This window comes from Sciurus carolinensis, chromosome 13, assembly GCF_902686445.1.
Source record: "Sciurus carolinensis chromosome 13, mSciCar1.2, whole genome shotgun sequence".
Lineage (NCBI taxonomy): Eukaryota > Metazoa > Chordata > Mammalia > Rodentia > Sciuridae > Sciurus > Sciurus carolinensis.
Window position 1 is genome coordinate 5,700,733 of NC_062225.1, and position 22,471 is coordinate 5,723,203.

Consider the following 22,471-nt stretch of genomic DNA (forward strand, 5'->3'; position numbering starts at 1 on the left):
TGAGCTAGGGTAGCAAACCACTGAAAGCATGAGAGTAGAATAAACTGGAGAGGGGGGACTATGATAGCTGTCTGTAGAGCTTAGTGTTATATTTTCCTAACTTGGTCCTGAGGTCTCTGGAAGATGACTATGAACTGTCGCCCTGTCCTGACAACTCCAGAGATTTGGTCAAGGGTGTTCACAATGTGCCGTTCACAGGATCCTTCTATATCCCAGGACACAGTCTAATGCCTGTGTCTGGCCTGTGACCAGGCGTCCCTCCTACTGGAAACTTGTTTACACTGGCAGATGACCTTGTGATGAGTGTCTACTTTATTTCCACCAAAATAGCCCCCTAGGGGCAGCTGACTGGGAGGAGAGGTTTGGGGATGTTGGCCAAGTGAGACACAGAGGAGGTAACACAAGACACGGAATGACAGGAGTGTGTTACTGTGGAAACCAGGGGGACAGGGCAGCGTGTTTCACAGGGCCAATGGGGTGGGGGAGCTGTCCAGGTCACTCACGTTCAGCCAGGTGGTGGGGAGCAAGAGACCAAGGCCTTTCTTGGGGTTCACGGTTTTGCCAGGGTGGTTCTAATTGGTGGATTTAGGGCAAGCAGATGTGAATTCCATGGAGTCACACTGACGAACACATAGTCACTACAGCATACCGGGACAGTCTATGCAGGGTGAAGGTCAGCTGGTCATTCAAGCAGGTTGCATCTAACTGTCCCATCAGGAAGTGGTTGCATGAAGCAGATATCTGCTTCTGGTATGAGAGAGTCTAACTTATCAAAACGGATCTAGGGCAGCCACATAGAAGAATTCTCCACAGGTGACACAGCTCTGCTTCAAAGTATGAGGTGTCTGCACTGTGATTCCCTCAGTATCTACGCTGATACTTCAGCACCATCACTTCCGCTGGCTCATGGGCCAAGGAGCAGAGCAGCTTGACTAGCAGGCAAAACCATTGACAAGGCCTCCTCTGGTTCCGGGCCTCACTCAAAACTGTCAGCCTTTTAGTTTACTTAGAAAATAACCTAACACTTCAGAGAAGAATCCAGTGAGTGCGCGTCGCTTCCAAAATCCAAAGCCACTGGACGTTGTTGCTGGAAATTGAACCTGGGGCCTCACACATGCCAGGCAGGTGCTCTACCACCAAGCTATATCCTGAGTCCCACACTGGACACTGGACCTATTTCTAAGGACTGCCAGATGCAGCACCTTGGAAAAATAGCTCAATATCCCCAGACCACTAGACCCGTAGAAATCTCACTGGGTTGTCATGGTCAAGGTTCTTTTTTGTTTGTGTCTTGTTTTGTTTTGGTTGTTATTGCTACAAGTATTTGGAATGCACTCAAAGTGGTGTAAGCATAAATAGGGAACAGACTTTGAAAGATACAGAAGTGTTTCTAAAAGAACTCCAAATTCACAGTCAAGAAATACACTTCATGAAGTCCTGGAACAAGGAACTGGAAAGGCATTGAGAACTGTAGGGGCCACGAGAAAACACTTCTCAGATCTCTTAAGAAGAGCTGTAGCGGGGCTGGGGAGATAGCTCAGTCGGTAGAGTGCTTGCCTTCTAAGCATTAGGCCCTGGGTTCGATTCCCCAGCACCCCCCACTCCCCCCCCCAAAAAAAAAGAAGAGATGTAGGGTTGTAGTTGTGGCTCAGTGGTGGAGCGCTTGCCTGGCATGGGTGAGGCACTGGGTTCCATCCTCAGCATCACATCAAAATAAATACATAAAATAAAGGTATTGTGTCCAACTACAACTAAAAAAGAAGAAGAGATGCACTAGACATGGTGGTGCAGCCCTGTGACCCCAGCAACTCGGGAGCCTGAGGCAGGAGGATCACGAGTTCAAAGCCAGCCTCAGCACCTTGCAAGCACAAGGCCCTGGGTTCAATCCCCAGCACTGCAAAAAAAAAAAAAAAAAAAAAAAAAAAAAAAAAAAAAAAAGCCAGCCTCAGCAACTTAGCGAGGCCCTAAGTAACTCAGTGAGACCCTGTCTCTAAATAAAACAAAAAAAGGGCTGGGGAAGTGGCTCAGTGGTTAGGAGAGGGGAAGAGAGAGAGATGTTCCCAGAACTTACACAAAGGCCTGGGTCAGGGTGGCCGAGGGGGTGGGAGTGCTGCAGGCTGACAGCAGCCCCCAAGGAAGAGCACCCTCACCCAAGGTCACACCGCCTCTCTGGGAACAGTGTCCATCTGGTGCCCGGCTGAAGCTGGGTGGACAGGCCTGGGCCCTCCCCATTAGAACAACTCTAAAGTCCCACGAAGCTCCAGAATGCTAGGGAGTCCGCTGACAATCCAGCCTCCCCTGATCAAGTTCCTCTTCCCCTCCCGCCTCACCTGGCATGGCCGGGGTCGCAACCCCTGCACCTTCTCCACCCTTCTCCTTCTCCGGCTCACGCCTGCTGCCCTGGAGCCACGCCACGCAGCCAGCACCACGGCCCGCCCTACATACTGCTGTCGGGTGTCCCTCAGCAGATGACCTGCATGCCCCCTGCCCCATGGCCAGCAGGTCCCAGACTAGAGACCACGGCTCCCACTGCGGGGCCATGGCAGAGTTAGGAGGAGCACCTGTTCTCGTCTTGCTTTGGCCTCGGCAACTTATTTTTACAATGGACAAGTTTCTTTTCCACTCTCCCTGTCCTCCCTAATCTCTCCCCCTCCGTCTTCTCAGGGGAGCAGGATCCCCTTCCTGCCTGTCTGGGCAGGGCTCTGTCCCTGAGCACACCCACCACAGGGACAAAGTCATCCAGACTTTGGGGATGGAACCGAAGCTCTCAGAAGTGACTCCCTCCCAAATTAACAAGCGAATTACAACTCCAGCGGAGAACAGGTGGGTTGGAGCCTTTGCGTGGCCTCTTTAAAAGCCCCCTTTCTCCCTGAGAGGCAGAACCACCGCCTCTGGGACGGGAGTCCCTGTGCGTCTCCTTTGTTAGCAAAGCAATAACCCTTTTTCCTTTTCTCAAAGCCCTGTCCTCGTTATGGACGGAGCTTTCGGTAACACTCCCAGTTCGTAACCTCGAAACGATTCATGAGAGCACCTGTTTTTGTCATCAAGGACCAGGCTGTATGTGAGACTGCAAAGCCAACGACATCTCCGGTCAACTCCCCGGAACCAGGGGCTGCTGGGAAGCAGACTTGCTCTTTGCAGACTAGCAGGTAGGTACAGAGGGACAAAGAACTGTCACTGAAAGCGTGTCTTAGGGCACCAAAGACACACCCGTGCCTAAGTAAGTCGGCCGAGTCCGGAGAGCCAGGATGTAGAGGCGTGACCACAGCAGGCCAGGCGGGGGCGGTTATTAGAGAGCTGAGGGACAAAGGCAGGGTGTCCAGATGGTGGGGGTGACGAGAAGCCACGTGGAACAGCGAGGCCTGAGGTCTCCTCACCCCTCCAGTCATCTTAAATTTCACTTTTTCCCAGAAGCCTTTGGGAGACTTGCCAACTTCCCTCCGCCGGGCACCACTGTGGTCAGCTCCCGTCCTCGCTCCAGGGAAAGTAAAAGACGACCCACCGGCTGCTCTGATAGGCAGCTGGGGAGGGGCTGGTCATGCAGAGGCCAGCTGTACCAGCTCCTCGAGGAGCCAGCTACCGGCAGGGAACAGAATCCCACTGCTCCACAGGAGGCACCACTCCTCAGGTCAGGGAGGCTTCCCCAGGTCTAGTGCTGCTATGACTGGACAGGTTAGTCTGCCTCCTTCTGGGACTTGTTTTGTTTTGTCTAGTTTTGTTGTTCTTTTGGTACTGGGACGCTTTACCACTGAGCTACATCCCAGCCCTTTTTATTTATTCTTTGAGATGGTCAAATTGTTTAGGGCCTCACTAAGTTGCTGAGACTGGCCTCAAACTTGGGATCCTCCTGCCTCACCCTCCCCAGTTGCTGGGATTACAGGAGGGGTGCGCCACACCAGGCAGGAACGAAGTACTGATACATGCTACCTTCAATGAACCTCAAAAACAGTATGCTAAGTAAGAGAACTCAGACAGAAAAGGCTACATGCTGTATGCTCCCATGTATAAGACATGTCCAGACTAGGCAAACCCAGACAGCAAGATGAAGATCGGAGCTTCCCAGGTGCTGAGGGAAGACAGGATGAGCAGTAGCTGCTGATGGACACGGTTTGTCTTGGGGGTGATGACAATGTCATAGAATAAGACTGTTAGGCAGCTTTTCATTGCTGTGACCAAAACACCTGTCACAGGCCCAGCACAGTGACAGTTCTCTCAAGCAGAGAGGAGAGGACAGGGCTAGGGACAAGATAAGGCCTTTGGGAACACCCCCAGTGACCTCCTTCCTCTATCTAAGCCCCACCTCTCAATAATCCATTCAGATTATTAATCCATCAGAGGGATTGACCCACGGATGAGTTTGGCATCCTTATTATCCAATCACTTCCCAAAAGCCTCACCTCTGGACATTGCTGCTTTGGGGACGGAGCCTTTAAGTACATGAGCCTTAGCACGCCTATAATCCCAGCAGCTCTGGAGGCTGAGGCAGGAGGATTGCCAATTCAAAGCCAGCTTCTGCGATTTAGCAAAGCCCTAAGCAACTTATTGAGATCCTGACTCAAAATAAAAATAAAGGGCTAAGGATATAGCTCAGTTGATAGAGTGCCTGCCTCGCAAGCACAAGGCCCTGGGTTCAATCCCCAGCACTGTAAATAAATAAATAAAAATAAAAAGGACTGGGGGTGTGACTCAGTGGTTAAGTACCCGTGGGTTCAATCCCCAATATCAAGAAAAAACAAAAACAAACGTGAGCTGGGTGCTGTGGCCATACCTATAATACCAGCAACTCAGGAGGCTGAGGTAGAAGGATTGCAAAGTTCAAGGCCAGTTGCAGCAATTTAGGGAGGCCCTAAGCAACTCAGTGAGACCCTGTCTCAAAATAAAACATAAAAAGTGCTGGGGACATGGCTCAGTAGTTAAGTGACCCTGGGTTCAATAACCAGTACCAAAAAAAAAAAAACAAAAAACAAAAAATCCCAAGTGTGAGGAAGTGTTGACAATGCATAAGTCTAGCTAGGGGGTATACAGGAACTCACTGTCCTACTCTTGCAAGTTTTCAGCAAGTATAAAATATTCCCTAAATATTTTTTTTTTCTTAAGCTTAAATTCAAATTCATGATCTACCTACCACAGTGGATATGGAGGGTGGGAAGTCAGGGAGCTTCAGGGCTGGCACTAACTTGAAATCCACTCAGTTCTGCCCCCCATTTACATATAAGAAGGCAGAGCCCCAAAGAGATGAAGCACCTGTTCAGGTCACACATCTAGTGAACCAGGCCGTTCCTCCTCAGACATTTAAGATGGCTCTTCCATCCTTTTCTCTAGGACTCTGTATTATTAGTCCCCACCTTACTACAGCTTGGATATAGATTAAAGTGTGTCCCCCAAGGGTGCATGCATTAGGAGCTTGGTTCCCAGTGTGGTGGCACTAAGGTTGGCGGGACCTTACCAGGTGGGGCCTAGTGGAAGGTCGCTAGGTCTTGCTGGAGCACTATCCTCAGAAGAGGTTAGGGTAGCTCTTGTGGGACCCTGAGTTAGTTCTCATGAGAGGGTGGTCATAAAAGAACAGGCCAGGTCACTCCCCAGCCCTGGGCTCCTGCCCACCATGATGCCTACCCTCTCCACAGAGACTGATTCAATATGGCTGCCCCTTCTTGGACTTTCAGCCTCTAAAACTGTGAGCCTTCACCTCAGTGCCTAGCTTCAGGTATTCTGTTAAGGAAATGGAAAGCTTACTAACATATACCTTTCACCTACGCCACGATCCCCTACCTCCTCTCCAATTTCTCAACGTCCTTCTGAAGTCAGTTGTCCCAAGGTTAGGGGAAAATGCACCACAGAGATATTTGTTAGATATTAAATGTTAGTATTAAAGGTGGCATCTGCGATGTTTAATTTTATGCATCAGTTTGGGCCACATGGTGCCCAGAGTTGGTCAAACATTATTTTAGGTGTTTCTGTGAGGATGTTTTGGCATGAGACTAACCTTTGTGTGTGTGTGGTGCTGGGGACTGAACCCAGGGCTTCGCACAGGCCAGAAAAGTGCTCTGCCTCCGAGCTACACCCACGTCCCTGAGGGAATTCCACTTACCGGTGTTTGAGCTGAGACGTGAGCTTTCTTCTTGCCTTTGGACTGGAACTGAAACATCGGCTCTTCCAGGGTCTCAAGCCTGCCAGCCTTCGGACTAGACCTACACCATGCCGACCTGCCTCTCCACTTCCTGATCCTGCAGATCTGGGAACTGATCAACCTCCATCATTGTGTGAGCCCATTCCTTAAAGTCCTTTCCAAACCAATTCACATCCTATTGATTCTATTTCTCTGGAGAAACCAAAGTAAAAGAGCATCATTCCAAGATCACCAAAAATTTCAGGAGTTTTGAGGAATGAATGCAGAAATGTATGCTAAGGTGGTGGGCCTATCAACCCGCCGCCTGGAGTCCACTCCTGCCTTTCCCCTCCCCATCCCCTCAGGTTGACCTCAGGAGGGAGGTATGGGGTGACACTGGTGTTAGGTGGGCAGTTCCCCACCAAAGCCAGGAAGTGTGCCAAGTTGTGTCTTCAGGAGTACCAAGTACCACTCCAGCAAAGCACCAAGCTTGGAGTGGACAAGAAAAAGTCCAGAGAGTCAGCAGCTGGGGTGGGTGCAGGAATGGAGCAGGAAGAAGAGGCAAGGGTAGGAGAGAAGCAAAAGAAATTTCCAGAGACAGGGTCAGGGTGAGCAGGCTCAGCTTGCCACTGAGAGTGGATAGGCCCGACTTTAAGGTCCACCTCTACCCGAGGATAGGACACACTGAAATTCTGCAAGAAAGCAGAGCTGCTTAGTGGCCTTGTGTCCATGACTGCGGCGGCGGCGGAGGGAGAGATTAGGCGCAGCTCATCTCCATTTTGAAGGCTCCTGCCAGCCGGATCTCTGCTGGGGGTGGCCTGGCCCCTGTTTTCACACATCCCAACCACTGCCAAGACCCCACAGGCAACCATCAGGCTGGGTCACAGGATGATGCTCCAAGTTCTCGGCCACAATTCAGGGAAAGAAGTATGATCTAAGCCCGGCTGAGATCGGTCATGCCAGTCCCTTAAATAAAGAGGCAACGTGAGCCTGGGCCCTCTGTCGGCCATATTCACCACTTTTGGGAATCTGGCCTAAGCAGAAAAAGGAGCAAAGAGGTGGTGAGCAATCAAGTCTCCTGTCATTGTTTGAGGGCTGGACCCAGCCAAACCTCCTAGATTACCCTGAGCTTTGCAGTTATGGGATCCAATACATCCCATTTCATTAAGACACATTTGACTTCTGTGTTTTGCAGCTGTAGGCACCCTGGTGGGAACTGTGGTGTGCCCAGCCCTGCAGTCCTTCCACCTGATGACCTGTTACACCTCTCCACTGGGTGTCACCACTGCTGAGGGTGGCAGCTCAGTGCTCCCCAAAGCCACACCCTTTCCTTCCTGCTTCCCCGCCATGGATCCCATGGTTCTCTCACTAAGTCCCACGCATTCTTCAACTCGGGTGGAATTTCTTCCGCCTCAGGAAGCTTGACTGTCAGGCTCTGGCCCTCCCAGGTTTCCTCTTTCTTGCAGCTGGGCAGGAAAGCCCTCAGGGCGGGGGCTGTGTGTGTTACTACCCTGCACCCTTTGCCCTGGCTCAGGCTAGCTGGTGAATGAATGCTGAGCCCCTGGCCTAAGGAACTGAACAACAAGGACGACTTTGGCCTGTCACTGTAACAGAAATCATGTGTGGATGCTTGCATGGGCGAATTTCCCTCGCCCCCAGTGGATCACGAGGAGGCACCTCCCCGACTACCACACCGCCTGCCACCAGCCACCCCAAGGTGATTCCAGAAGCAAATTCTCTACCAAGAGTGGTGGCACTGGAAATCCCAGCAAGAGCACTCGACGGCAGGCGGAACACAGTGGGCCTCTGGGTCCCATGGTCCATCACACCACAGAGAAGGTCCCTTACAGGGCCAGTTGCCATTGTCCACCGAGACGAGGACAGGAACCTTCCAACAGGGCTGCCTATGGGCCCTGCACCCTTCGGGTCCCACTCTCGGAGACCCTTAAGCAAGATGGAGCCACAGGTAGGGCTTTGAAAGTTCTTTCATTCCCACAAAGAGGTGAGTTGAGTCATCTACCTGTCCTTCACCACCATGTTGTCCTGCTGAGCTGAATGGGCTGGCCAGTCCACCATCGCTGGGATCAGGAAGGTCTCCCAAGGAAGCTGCCTTCTCCCACAGCAATGAAGCCAAGCGTGTCCCTCAAAGCTCAGTGAGGAACTGACGTCTTAGTTCTCAAGCCACTGGTCCTAGCAGAGTGCCTTCGCTTGTGCCCATCAAAAAGGAGCCGTTGTCTCCCTTCCAGGCACCCCAACCTCCATTAAAGCACTACTCCCACAAAATAAAAAGGCAGAGGAAGACTGTAGGCCATTTGAAAACAGGGCCAGGAAGTTTATTAGTTCCTTTCCGTCTCCCTACAGAACTTTGTGTCCATTAGCATATTTACCCGGAGCAGGTACAACGGTGGGCAAGATGCCAGCTGGAGATCCTTGGGGTATCTGGTGAGAATGGCCTTTCCTCTGGGCAACAACCACTTCCTGTTTCCCAAGGGCTTTGTACTGTTCTTCGATGCCACTGTCTAGGTCTGCAGTTGACCCTACCTTCTGACTGTGGCATATGGATGGATGGATGCAAGTGGATGGGCAGGGACTGGGGTTGCTGGGTCCCTACCTGGCTCCTGGCTGACTGCTTGCTTCCCTCCTACCAGGTGTCGGGCACCATCTGTCCCTACTTTTTGCACTCCCACGCTTACTTAAGACCTGGAGGGCCTCCCTTAGATTGTCACATCCATGGAGCTGGGCGCCCTTCCCTCCCCGAAACCCTTCCACGGTCCCCACAGATTTTGCTGCATTCCAGGGACCTCGGCCCTTTGCTCACCACATTGTGGCCATCGGTGCAGGAGTACGGCCTGCCCTGGCCATTCCCAGTGGGAATATGCCCTCCCCCTGGAGCCGCCTCTTCCTCCCTCGGGCACAGCACAGTTTCTAGTGGCCAGCAGACAACTCATTCCATCCCACCTCTTTGCACAAGGTCATCTCCTGAACCCAGGACATAAAATGTCAGTCACCGGGTTTCTTTCACTGAGCCTAATGGTTCTTTGTGCATAACACAAGGGGCCCTTCTGAGAACATCCGACAGAACCACATTCCTAAGAAAGACATGTTCTCTCCCTGGAATGAAAAAAAACATCTAAATGGGCTGCTCCCTAAGGAGGCCCTCAGCCCTTCCACCATAACGTGCTGTAACGTGCGTGGGGCCCAGACTGGGGGTTGAGCGAATGGAGTGAGAGAACCACCAGGGCCCAGCACCACCGGAAGCACTTCCTGCAGGTCACACTCTGAACCACCTCCTCCCGGGCCTCTGCCAGTGTCATACCAATGAAAGGGCGGCCCTTACAGAGCCACAGCTAAGAGGCTGAAGTCTTCCTCCCCCAGCACACTGGGGGATGCAGGGGTTCTGGGCCGAGGCTGGGCAGTGCCATCTGCCGTGTCTAGCCACAGGCCTTGGACACTTCCTGTGAGGAAGGTGTCAGGGCTAGGAGGCTGCTGGGGGTACGCATGTGCATGAAGCAGGCACACGCCAAGTCCCTTCTAACTTTGTTTTAAATCACAAGCCACATCTATGTCCCCTGCTTTTCTCTGAGAGGAAGGAAGCTGACCAAATTGAGAAAATTGTGACAGAAAAATGACAGGCAGTCATTGGCACTTATATTCTTATCTGTAGTTTCTGTTTTTTGTTTTGTTTTGCTTTTTAATTTTTTTCCTAGAAAAGAAAAACATAACTGGGGGACTTTTTATGACAAACTATCAGTGTCAGGATGGCAGGGAAAGAAAGGCCAGAGGCACGGGAAGCTAATAAAGTGGGTTCCAAATCACGTGGAACGGTCCACAGGGCCACATCCAGGTCCTTATGAGGTGACCGTTCACTTTGGCATGCGAGTTTGGCGCCTGGCCTTCTGGCCCGCTCGCTCAGACACCCACACTCAGAGTTGGCCACACCTCAGAAACCTGCCAGTGACAAACTCAGGACTTTACAGACAGACAGACGTAATTCGGCTCCTTGGCTCTGTGCTCAGGTATCACAGGCAGCCTTTCCTGCCTATGAGATGGACACGCAGGAGTGGGAGATTCACCTTGGGGCACACTTTGGCATCACAGCAGTGAACTCCAAGCAGCCGCTCACTCATGTGCAGACATGGTCCTCACCCACACAAGCATCTTCCCAGACATCCCGGGTCAATCTGGCCAAAGGAGGCCAGGGACCGTGCCCTTCCGCCACAGCCCAAAGGCGGCATCCACTCTACATTCCTGCTCCAACTGCCTATCACCTCAAGGGTGGGAAGAGATGGGAACCTGTCCCTTTTAGCTTAGCACTGGACACAGACTCCAGAGAACTGGATCCACGCTGAAGGTCTCTCCCTAGGTCTCAGGCAGAGAATTCTGCTAGGCCCAGAGCAAACAGGGTAGCCAGTGATGGCGGGCAACAAAGAGCCAGGAGCACACTGCAAGACCAGAGTACATTCAAGAAGGGGAGAGGGGCATGCAGTGAGCTGTAGCCCAAGTCACAGTCTGGGGACACGCTGAGTCCAGGCTACAGAAAGGCCTGCTCACCTGGTCCAAGTTCCTATGTGGAGAGCGGAGGGTCCTGCCCTGCTGTGGCCCCTGTTCCCAAGCTGAGGCCAGGTTTCACCTCAGTGCTGCAGTCCTGAGGAGCACCACGCTGGCCGGCCAGCCAGGCCACAGTCCTCAGCCCCTCTGAGGCCATGCAGCTCTGGTTCCACAGGAAGGCCCCAGGGAGCCGCCATGACTGAGAGGAGGGAGCCGGGGAAGAGGGGCTGCATTCTTCTGGGAGACCCAGCCAGGGCGACCAGGGCTCAGAAGTAGCTGTGGTCCAAACCACTGCAGAGCCAAAAGGGACAGGATACATTTCTGAAAAATGACAACAGCCTTGTCCCTATTTTAAAAAGAGAATACGGTGGTTGTTGCTTGGTTTTGTTTTTTCCTTGAATTTTAAAAGGCGAAGGGGCTGGAGACCGAGTCCCCTTCACACTGATCCGGTACAGGCACCACGAGCCCGGGCTCCTGCAGGTCCTGCTCTCCTTGCCTGGCGGCAACCTCACAACGCCAGGGTCAGCGGGGAGGGCGGTTCCTTCTCCCCTTCAAGCCAGAGCCCGGGAGGAGAAGTCCAAAGACTAAAGTGCAGAGAATCCAGGCAGTGGGCCACCTGGGACTGGGGCGCTCCAAGGAGGAACGAGGGGGCAGCCCAGAGCCACACCTGTGGAATGACTCGGAGCCTGGTGGCACAGTCCCCTTTCTCTCTTGGGTCCCGTTGACAATTTTTCTCTCTGGGACTGTCCACTATCAGCAGCTCCCCAGGGAGTTCTGGTCCCAAAGATGTGGCCCGTGATGGGGGAACACTTGTCTGACCATCCCTGGTTGGTAGTGACTAGTGAACGGAAGGGGACAGAGGTGTCAGGAAGGAGAAGGCATTATATAAAGTTGCTGGAGCCCAGCTTTGGGGAGGAGGGACAGGTGAACAACCCTAAAGGCAGACTCTCTCCTGGGGAAGGTTTGGTGAAGATGGTCAGGGTCCTACTGGTGAGGCCTGATGGGGAAGCAGCCCCTCTGGGCGTGAGAGGAGCCGCAGCGCAGGGGGAGGGCTGTGGAGGAAGAGAGCCCGCTGGCACTAGGGTGTGTAGGCAGGGGGCGGCTGGAACTGATTGATGACCTCGTACTCCGCAGGGTAGGGCTCGTTCTCCTCCATCTCCGACAGCAGCTCCAGAGCCTGCTCCTCTTCCTCTGTGGGGTAGTGGCGCAGAAGATTGGCTGCGGTGGCCAAGATTGAGGCTCCGCCAGCTCCCGCCACCAAGTAGAAGCTAACTGCAAAGGTGACGTAGACCTGGGAGCCGTGGTACTTCTTATGTTGCTGCTGCTGGGCCAGGATGAGTTCAGAAGCCCAGTAAGAAAAGCCGATGACGGTGGCACACTGCAGGACTGGGGGACAGAGGGACAGCACAGAGGGGATTAGCAGGCGCCCTGTGGCTAGGATGCTTGAGGAGCCCATCACAGCCTCCTGCTCCGTTCCAAGGTTGGGGGTGCTGCCTGGCTGCAGGCCCTGCAGGAGGAGCTCTATGGTGGGGGAGGGAAGGGGCTAGGAAGAGCTGACTCCACCTAGACCAGGCAGTCTCTCCTTTAAGAATTTGTACTTGGGATACTAAGGTGCCTGGGTGTCACTCACTGGGGACCTAAAAAGAATAGATAAAGACATAAAATTTGGGAGCTAGAGTTGGTTGGCACTACCACAAGTCAAACAGACACACCAGCCCATCCTCCTGGGAAGGAGAACAGCCACATGCAAGCAAAGGCCTGCAGAAAAGCAGGAAGGAGGAGAGCCCACGGGTCCCCTTAAGGGGAAACATGGGGTCATGGCCTGGTTCCTTCCTTGCTCTTTCCAGGTCCTGAGCTCAAATCAAATCCAACTGCCACTTTTGGAGAGCTGAGGGGTTGCTTGCAGGATTCTAACAATATTCCCTCTCTCCAGCAGCGCTGAGTAGGCTCATGATTCTGGCAAGTCCCTCTGCAAATGACTGAAGCAAGCTGCTGACACTCCAGTGCTCTGTGAGGGTGAGAGCTTGGCACGCGAGCACCTGCAACGGTGTCTGCTCACAGGGAGGAGTCCCACCTGCCATTCCACAGTGTACGCCCACCCGTGCTAGGGTCTCTCCCAGGTGAGCAGGCCTAGGCTTACCGGTGAGGATATGGGCGAAGGCATAGCGACGCGTGATCTTCAGGGCTGGATGCTTGGGCCCAAAGACGTCCAGAAGGAACGCAGAGAGACTACACAGAATGCCCAGAAAGCAGAAGGCAGCAATAACCCGCAGGAGCAGCACTGTCTGGGGGTTCATGCAGAAATCTGTGGGAGGAGAACCAAAGCTTCAGACCCAAGTCAACTCCAGTATGGGCAGCACCCCCCCACCATCCTGGGAGCCAGGGAGCCCTAAAGGACACTGGCTTAGTTTCTGCAACAAGCTGGTCTGCAGAGAGGTGGGACAATCTCCACAGCTGCGGACAAGAACCCTGTCCCGCTCCCATGCACCTCAAGGCTCCTCTTCCCAGTGGGACCAGGCCAGGCCAGTATTCCCCCGCACCCTGTGCCATGCTGTCTCAGCGGGAAGGATGCTTTGGGCTGGTGGAGGAAGCCTATTATCGTCTGGGAGGAGACAGAGAGGCTAAGGCCAGAGATCAGTTCTTGTGGAGCCTCAACTTACTCGTTCATTCTCTTTTTGTACCAAAATGAAGTTGAACTTGAAGACAATACTAGAGATGAGCAAAACACAGGACAAATACTGTCTGAGTCCACTTATATGAGACACCTCAAAGAGTCAAATTTCTAGAGACAGAATGTGGAATGCATGGTGGATGCCAGGGAGAGCAGGGTGTTTTATAATGGGCACAGGATTCCAATTTGGGATGATGAGAAAATTCTGGAAATGGGTAGTGTGATGCTTGCACAACATGTGAACATTCTTAAAGTCACTGAACACTAAAAATGGTTTAAATAGTAAAAAAAAAAATTTTTTTTGGTACCAGGATTGAACCCAGGGGCACTTAACCACTGAGCCACATCCCCAGCCCTTTTTTAGACTTTGAGACAAGGTCTCACTGAGTTGCTTAGGGTCTTGCTAAATTGCTGAGGCTGGCTTTGAACTCAAGATCCTCCTGCCTCAGACTCCTGAGCTGCTGGGATTATAGGCATGTGCCACCACACCTGGCTGAAATGGTAAATTTTTTTTTTTACACACAAACACACACACACACACACACACACACACACACACATTTTAAAATATATATATTTTTTAAAGTATTTTTTTTAGTTGTCAATGGACCTTTATTTTATTTATTTATATGCAGTACTGAGTACTGAACCCAGGGCCTAACACATGAAGTGCTCTACCACTGAGCCACAACCCCAGCCCATGTTATGTATATTTTACCACAATAAAAAAAATTTAAAAAATGAAAAGGGGGAAAAAGAAGTTGAAGGCATTTAGAGAAATGAGTAACTACAAGAAAGTATTAAATAATCAGAAAAGATGGTGGACTGCACTGACACATGTACTTTTATCCCCTCCCTGAACCCTACCAGAAGACAATTTTTTAACAAAGGCATAGACTCACACAAAGAGAAAGGGAGTTAGGAAACAAAACTGAAAATTGGAAAGTAAAAGGATGTATAGTACTGCCTAGAACTGACTCAGACCAGATGGAGCCAAGCATGAGCGAGCAGTGGGAAAAGCCAAGAAGCAACTAGATTCACACCAAGTCCCCAAAGGCTCAGAAATTGACAGCCCCAGGGGGCATGCATGCTCCACCCAAGTGAGAGTGAACCAAAGAAAGAGAATGGGGAAATGGAAGCAATATTCAAAGAGTCACGCCCAGTATGGGTGAAGGCAGATCCTGGGACAACCAGGCACCCCACAGCAACTTACCTTCCTTATAGCACTTGAGCACCAGTTTTTAACTACACGATACCGTCAGTCTCTTTTGATAGCTATGCAAACTGCCAAAGCTTCTAGAAGCACAGAATAAAATACAGTCTGATCCCAAAAGAAATCATGTCATGATTAAGTATTTTACGTATTAATACAAGTTGAGAGCTGGAGTTGTGGCTCGGTGGTGAGCGCTTGCTTGCCTGGCATGTGTGAGGCATTGGGTTCGATTCTCAGCACCACATATACACAAAATAAAGGTCCACTGACAACTAAAAGACATTTTTTTTTAAAAAGGTGAAAACAACCAGGCAGTGTCACATGTTTGTAATCTCAGCTTCTTGGGAAGCTGTGGCAGGAGAATCCCAAATTTAAGGCCAGTCTCAGTAAGTCAGTGAAAACCCATCTCAAAATAAAAAGGGCAGTGGATGCACGCCAGTGGTAGAGCACCTGCCAAGCATGTGTGAGGCCCTGGGTTCCAGCCCCAGCACTAAAAAAAAAAAAAAAAAAAAGAGAGAGAGAAAATGATAGATTTTGCGGCCCTGTCTGTAATCCCAGCTACTTGGGAAGCCGAGGAAGGAGAATTGCAAGTTTGAGGTCAGCCTTGGCAATTCAGCAAGACCCTGTCCAAAAATTTTTAAAAACCTTTTTTAAAAAATATTTTTCAAGGGGCTGGGGATGTAGCTCAGTTGGTAGAGTGCTTGCCTCACAAGCACAAGACCCTGGGTTCAATCCCCAGCAACGCCAAAAAAAAAAAATTTTTTTTTAGTTGTCAATCGATTATATATCCATCTATTTATTTATATGCAGTGCTGAGGATTGAACCCAGGGTCTTACACATGCCAGGCAAAAAAAATGATTAGGGAGCTAGCACAGTGGCACACACCTGTAATTCTAGCAGCTCAGGAGGCTGAGGCAGGAGGATTTCGAGTTCAAAGCCAGCCTCAACAATTTAGTGAGATCCTAAGCGACTTAGCGAGACCCTGTCTCAAAATTTAAAACAATTATAAAGGGCTGGGGATGTGGTTCAGTGGTTAAGTGCTCCTGGGTTCTATCCCTGGTCCCCCCCAAAAAAGGGGTGGTATATAGGATGTAGTTCCAAGGTAGAGCACCCCTGGGTTTAATCCCCAGTACAGCAAAAATAAAGCAATGGGCCTTAATTGCCCCTCCCTCCCCTTCCAGATGTTGGTGAGCTCTTCTTTCATTCAGGCCACAGGTCAAGTGATTTAGGAAAATTGGGAAAAGGCTGGCCACTCTTCCTGAATCTTGGTCAGGCTGATTCTGTGGGTGGTGACGCTCAAGCCCTCCAAGTGTCTGGGGGGGGTGCTGGTTGAAAGCATATTTCAGGCCCCCAGAAGGTCTGAGTTTTAAGTCTGGAACAGGGCCAAGAAACCTGGATTTTGACACACAGCGCAGGTAACCCTCAGGCAGGTGGTCCAAACCTTCCACTCCGAGAATACTGTCCCAGATCCCAGGGGAAGGTGGAAGGATGAAGGAAAGTCCAAGAGCAAGGGGCAGGGGACGCCAAACAACAAAAGCAACTCAACCCAGCACATAGCCCCATCATGGGGTCCTGGGCAGAGGGAGGCACTGGACCTTTGTGACTGACATGTACACCTTGCCTTCAGTCAAATGCTAGCTGGACCCAGATGAAGTTCATGTGCCTCCATCTGGCTTCAGGTCACCACTGAGCTACCCTCAGGGCTGTCTTGATCTCATCTTCTGACCATCAGTTTGGGGCCCGAGCACACAGTCCAGGTGACCACACACTGCCTGCAGCCAGCACCAGCGGTGATGGCACCAGCCCCTGCACAGTGGAGACCACACACTGCAGTTGCAGGAGCCCAGAAACCCACGGGGCCTCCTGAAAGGACAGCTCTAGGAGGCAGGGGCTGCCTCCTGCTCTGCTGCGAATACTGCTAAAAGCTGAGGCGGCTCCTTGGGTCTGTGCAAGACGTGGGTATGGGGCCAGGCACAGTGTTCTTCTGATGCTTCCAGGAATGTTCTGGCAGAGGCAGGCTAGGGCTGACACCACAGGCTGCTCTGAAGTGGGTCGTGTTGGGCTCCACTGGGTTACTCAGTGCAGCCAGCCCTGAGCGAGGAAAGGGATCAGAGGCAGCTGCAAAGGGGTTGTTTGCTGCTTCTGCTGGTTGGTGAGCACAGGATGTTCATTTTATTATCCTTAAAAATTTTATTATGCCTGGGGTTCAGAATACATTTAGTTTAATAATAAGGAAGACGTGCATGTGATTGAAAGCTTCAGAGGATGTCCCTCCCCTTCATATGTCCACCAGACCCAGGCCAAAGGCAACGGCACCGAAGGAGGTGCCCAGAGTGCCCAAGGGAACAGCCAGTGAATCGGGTGGGTCTAATGTTCCCTTAGTTCATCCTCCTGCTGCCCTGGGGAGTCATCACCCGGCTCAGATGGAGTCAGAGGCTCCAGGTCACTGTGACTCCGCACCCGGTCCTGCGCTGCTCAGAATCACAGCCCCAGTCAGCTGCTTTATTTTCCCTAATGGAGAAAATCAATCAAATCCTAAAGAGGCGTCTCTGAACGGAGGGTCAGAAGTCAACAGAAATGCAGTCGGAGCCCTTCAGAGCAGCAGCTTGCTGGCTGCTAAAGGAGCAGCTTGCAGCAGGAAATCTCAGGGAAAAAAATGCAAGAAAGGTTTGGGTCATTAAACAAGAAGAAGGGCTCATAAGGGGACTTACTGGGCAGAATCTGCTTAGTGTGGTATTTAAGGCTCTGCAGCATCGTGGCTAGGGGTCCAGTTCCAGGAAGTGGTCAGGACACCAGGAAGGCTCTGGAGCTGGTGCCAGATCCTACACATTACCTTGAGCAAGTCACTTGACGGTCCTCAGCCTCTTTCTCTCATTGATCAATGAAAGCAATAAAATTTGCTCCTGTCTCGGCCACAGGGTGCACCAGAAGGGCCAGCTGAAGCCCTGCCCACGACAGAGCAGCCAGCCACCTGCTCTGTTACCACCCCTTCTGCCAGGGGCTGTTCCAGCTGAGCCACAGCAACGTCACTCAGTGTCTTTCTCTTACACCAACTGGTCAGCAAGTGTGGGTCGGAGGAGGTGTCCGCTTAAACCACACTGAGGGTTCACCCCACCATTCACAGTGTGGCACAGAGAAGGGGCAGATTTGTCAACTGCCTTTCTGCACTCCAAAGCTGTGAGGAAGCTGTCAGATTTTATGAGAAAGTCAACATGAACTTCCTTTTGGGTGACACTAATGGATGTCCCAGGAACCTGCCACCATGTCACCAGTGGTCTTTCATGTGGGGGTCTCAGCACACACGAAGGCAGGTAGAGTCATCCCAGACCACTGAGGATTCAGTTCAGAGCCTTTCCTGGGACACCATCTTAATGTGTATTGCTTCCCATCCTAGAGAGCAGCATGGCAGGGTGGGCAACCGATACCTGCTCTCTCCAGAGGACCACTAGAGACACAGCCCCCCAGGGTTCAGTAGGTGTGACTTTATTTTTGGAAAAGGAAGGGCACATGGGTCAGGCCAGGGGTTCAGCCCACCATGCTCTGGCAAGACATACATCCTCTTCTGCAGTTGTGCTCTGGTCTGTTTATTTTGGTAACAAACACTGCTTGACTGTCCCCTCGAGTCATCAGAGAAGGCAGCTGCTGTGAAATAGGATCCCAGGGAACTGACTTTGCCCAAGGTCACTGGTGAGTCACAGGGCTGGACTTGTTTTGAAGGCCCTGGCTTTTCCTGTCTACCTGCCCATTACTCTAATCCCCTCCTGACCCATGTGGGCAGTAGGCAGGAAGCTACAGTGGCTTCTGACCAGCTCCCTGCTGTTGTCCGTCTCTCCCTCCCCCGCTCAGGTTCCTGTGAGGTAGAGGCACTTCCCCACCATCCCAGTTCCTCTCTCTGTGCATTGACCTACCTGCCATCTCTCCTCACTGACTTTTTGAGCTTCCAGACAGGTCTCCAACAGGCCACCAACAGGGCCCCCTACTGCCCAGACAGGTCATCCCACAGACAGCAATGATGCTAGCCCCGGTGCCTAAGGTCAGGCCCTGCAGGCCCTGGCAGTGCCAGCTGCCTATCAGTACGCAGGTGCACAGGCCCTCCCACCAAAGCCCTTCATCTGGCAGTGGCTGCTGTCAATCATGAGTCACCTGACTTCAAATCCCAAACTTCCTCATTCTCCAAAGATGTTTCCTAAGGCTGTTGGTGGAGCCGTCCTGGCTGGCTGCACCAGAGACAGAGAGGGGATGAAGCACCCCTTCCCTAGGTCTGAACGTTGCTCTGGACCTGAGGCCAGGTTAAAGAGCTATGTGATTAGCAGGCAGCCCTTGGGGGATGGAAGAACCCAGGACAGAAACTTCTGAGCTGGCCTGCACTCCAGGCTCTCTGGCTGAGCGGGAGGATGAGTGGTTTTGCCTTGGGATCACCAACTGGAGCCTGATCACGGAAGCAGAGTGGGATAAAAAGCACAGCTCTGGCTGGGCTTGTGAGCAGAACTCAACCGGAACAGGGAAATGGTAAGCCTCCGGCAGCTCTGACGAAAAAAAACAACCCGAATGCACTCAGGTGGGGTGGCGATAGAGTGTGGACTTCGGCATCAGTGCCACTCAGATCAGCTGTGTGCTCCTGAACAGATTACCCAGTGTATCCGAGCCCAGACCTTTGTGAAGTACTACCAAAAAAAGATGTTTAGGAGAAACCAAAAGCTGATAGGGCCTGCACTTTGCATAGTGCCAATGCTGGCACTGGGCAGCCAGCTGGCCCGCCCCACTCCTCACTGCATGGGGAAGCCTGGCAGGGTCTGTTCTCCCTCTGGAAGCATCTACCCATCTCTATCCTCCAGCTCTGCTTCCTCCTGAGATGGGGAATACGCAGGGTCAAGCCACAATATCTGTCAGGCCCTGAGAATCAGCATGTCACCCAGGACGCTACATGTCTGAAAGTCCACTGGACGCCAAAACTAACAGAGAAAAGAGAGGAGAAGCATCATGGACCTCCTGATTCCTTGCCTTCTTCTGTGATAGCTTACGAAGCACCACTGCCAACTCTCTTGCGAACAGACACCATGTGTTCCTGGCTTGCGAAGTCCAAGGAGACAGCCATGGGCAAGTCACAGAAACAAGACGTGGGCTAAGATCTCTAAACACATAGCAAATATAATGTAAAGGTTAAGGCAACAGATTTTTGTAAGATGAAATCTGTTCTGAATAATTTCTTAGAAAGGGTAAATATATATGTGTACAAAGGAAAACCTACACCAAGAATTTCTTTTTATTTTTCACTTGCCTTTGACAAGGATACACACTAAGGCAGTATAATCTGTGAGGTCATTCTTTATGATGGCTGAAGTAAAACAGAATAAAAACCATAAATGAGAGAATCATTGTACATTGGCGTGGAGGGCGTCTCAGCTATGCACACTTCACTTTTTTGAGACACAGTTTCCTGGATCTCTGAAATAAGGATGTGGGATCAGACTGCCTCTCCCAGCATCATGTGAATTTTATGAACTCCCCACACCCTCTTCTGCAAAGAGGAAGCACCATGAATTCTCCCTGTTTGCAGGTGACACTGAACTCCTGAAACAACATGGAATGAAGTGCAGAAGGCCTGGAGGACGTGGTGGGAAGGTGTTTCCAGAAAGGCAGGTGTGGGGAATGTGCTGAGGGGAAGATCACACAGACCCTCTTGAATTTGATGGCCCTTGTGCCATCAGCTACATGACGTGGAAAAAGCTGCACATCAGCATGCCTCCGTCGGTTTTAAAGAGCCAACCAGGCCAGAGCACCATTTGGGGTGAAATCTGGAAGCAAACCAGAAGCCCCCAGCCTGTTCTCTATAAAATCTCTAAACTCAAGAGAAGTGAAACATTAAGAGAATGATCAGAGAAAGACAACATGAGGCCACAGGATTAGGTTTCTCAGCATAGACCTGCAGAAGTGGTGTAAGACCCAATGCACACAGGGTCATATTCAGACCTTTTCAACAAAGTCCAGGGCCTGAATCCTTCAAGAGGCAACATACAGATATCTAACAGGAAGGGTTTCTAATACTGGAAATATCAGTAAATACCTGGAATACATCACAGCCAGAGAGTGGTACAGAAGGAAATAGGTAGAAATAGGTAGACTTCAAGAATGGTCCAAAAGACCTTGGGGGTGATGAACTGTGATGTTTCTAAGGGATGCCTGGGGGTCCGCTGACCATTTTTAAGTTAGAAACTAGGTGGTGTAGTCCTGGCTTCACACCACACAGCGTTTCCCCCCACAACTGGAGGCAGGACAGGGCAGGATGAGCCATAGAGCTTCTCGGGACAGGTTCCTCCATAAGCTCTGAACTCCTACTTTGCCAAGTAAAGAGAACAGTCACTTTCTTTTGCCTACGTGGTTGGAAAAACAACAAAGCAATTTTATCTCAGTTAGGCATACTTGTGAGGGTTCTGGGAGTCAAATTCCAACTGTTTTTTGGCAATGGAAATAACTTCTGATGACCTAAAATGCCATGGACCCCCTTTTTCTCTGATAAAAGCACAAATACCATAGAACACTAACATATCTTTTAGAACCTGGTCATATTAAAAGTTCCTTTTTTTCTCCACCAGTCAGGTTGACCCAAAGCTGCTTTCCAGTATCTCATAGGTTCCTTAGGAGAGGATGGCTAATCGTGACACTTAACACCCTTATCTTTTCTCCATATATAGCACCCTTCCGCCGGCAGAATCCTAAAATAACAAGTAGTCCGGATTAGCATGGCTGTAAGGAGTAGGTGCTTAGCTGGAGAACATCTGAAATAATTAGGGGCCGGACCCCATACAGAGCCACCTGGTGGGCATGAACACCAACCAGGAATGGGGTTGTTTCCTTCAACCAAGTGCTAGCCCCCTGTTACCTCTGCTTCGGCTAGTCCCACATACTGCACCGCCCCCCTGGCCCGGCGGGCAGGAGTACGGCGCCCTCACCTTTCAGCAGGTCCGGGTGCACGTAGCCCAGCACGTCCGAGACCCCCAGCTCCTGGCGGGAACAGGTGCCTCCGTGGATGTGCAACCAGGCGGGCTCGGCGAGGGCAGTGCACAGCGCCGTGATAGACAGGGCGCCAGGCAGGGCCGAAGCCAGGCTACGCTCCGGCTGCTTGGGCAGAGCGCTGCCTCCCGGACTCCTCCGCCGGCGCCCGCCGGGCAGCCCTGCGCCTCCGGGGGCATACATGCCCGGGGCGGCCCACCGTCGCTCTGCGGTCGCTGCTGGTCGCCGCCGACCTCCGCGGGGCGCGCAGAGCCTGCCTGTCCCTGTCCCGGGGAGGAGAGCGATGCACTGGGTTGCCGGTGTGAGGCTCTAAGAGCCGACACCGGGGGATGGGGGGTGGGACCCAGGGCGGAGCGGAGGTTGGAGGACTGCGGGATTCGGGGGGCGGGGTCGGGAACTCTAGATTAGAGATGCGGGACCCAGACACAGAGAGGGTCGGGGACTAGGTGGGGTCTGGGTAGACCCGGACAGGGAGGGCGGAGGTCCCGGGAGTCCGCTACTGGGGGCCGGGGGTCTGGACCCCGGGGTGGGGGCCAGAAGGTGCCCAGGGTCGCAGGACGCGGCTGGGCCTCGGGGATCTGGGACCGGGTATCGGGGACCGGCACTTTGGGGTACAGCCTGCGAGGAAAAATGACCCTCCCCGCTCTGCTCCCTGCTCCTCACCGGTCAGCAGGCCTCAGGGCTGGGATGGCGCCGCTCCGCCCCGTCACGGGCTTCTTCGCTGCCCGGGGCTGAGCGATCCCAGGCCCCAATCCCACAACACCCAGACCGACCGGGTCCGATGCACTTCCGGCTTCCTCCTCCCGGGCCACCACCTCCTCCGGCGTCGGGCCCCGTCCCCTGCGCACGTCACGGCCTGCGCACGCCGCGGATTCTGCGCAGAGCCCCACGGGACTTGTAGTTCACATTCTTCCCGCGATT

At 52.2% G+C, this 22,471-nt stretch overlaps 1 protein-coding gene and 1 non-coding gene across 2 annotated transcripts; one reads left to right on the plus strand and one right to left on the minus strand.

Moving 5' to 3' along the window:
- Window positions 1-8,405: 8,405 nt before the first annotated feature.
- Tmem127 (transmembrane protein 127) lies at window positions 8,406-22,370 on the minus strand. Its single transcript, XM_047523581.1, has 4 exons — window positions 22,214-22,370; window positions 21,490-21,813; window positions 12,795-12,959; window positions 8,406-12,040 (listed from the first exon to the last, which is right to left on the minus strand). Exons 2-4 carry the CDS (start codon window positions 21,731-21,733, stop codon window positions 11,733-11,735), a joined length of 717 nt encoding a protein of 238 aa, XP_047379537.1. The 5' UTR covers window positions 21,734-21,813; window positions 22,214-22,370; the 3' UTR covers window positions 8,406-11,732.
- Window positions 15,213-15,285, plus strand: Trnav-cac (transfer RNA valine (anticodon CAC)). Its single transcript has one exon. It is a non-coding gene; the product is annotated as a tRNA-Val (tRNA).
- Window positions 22,371-22,471: the final 101 nt, after the last annotated feature.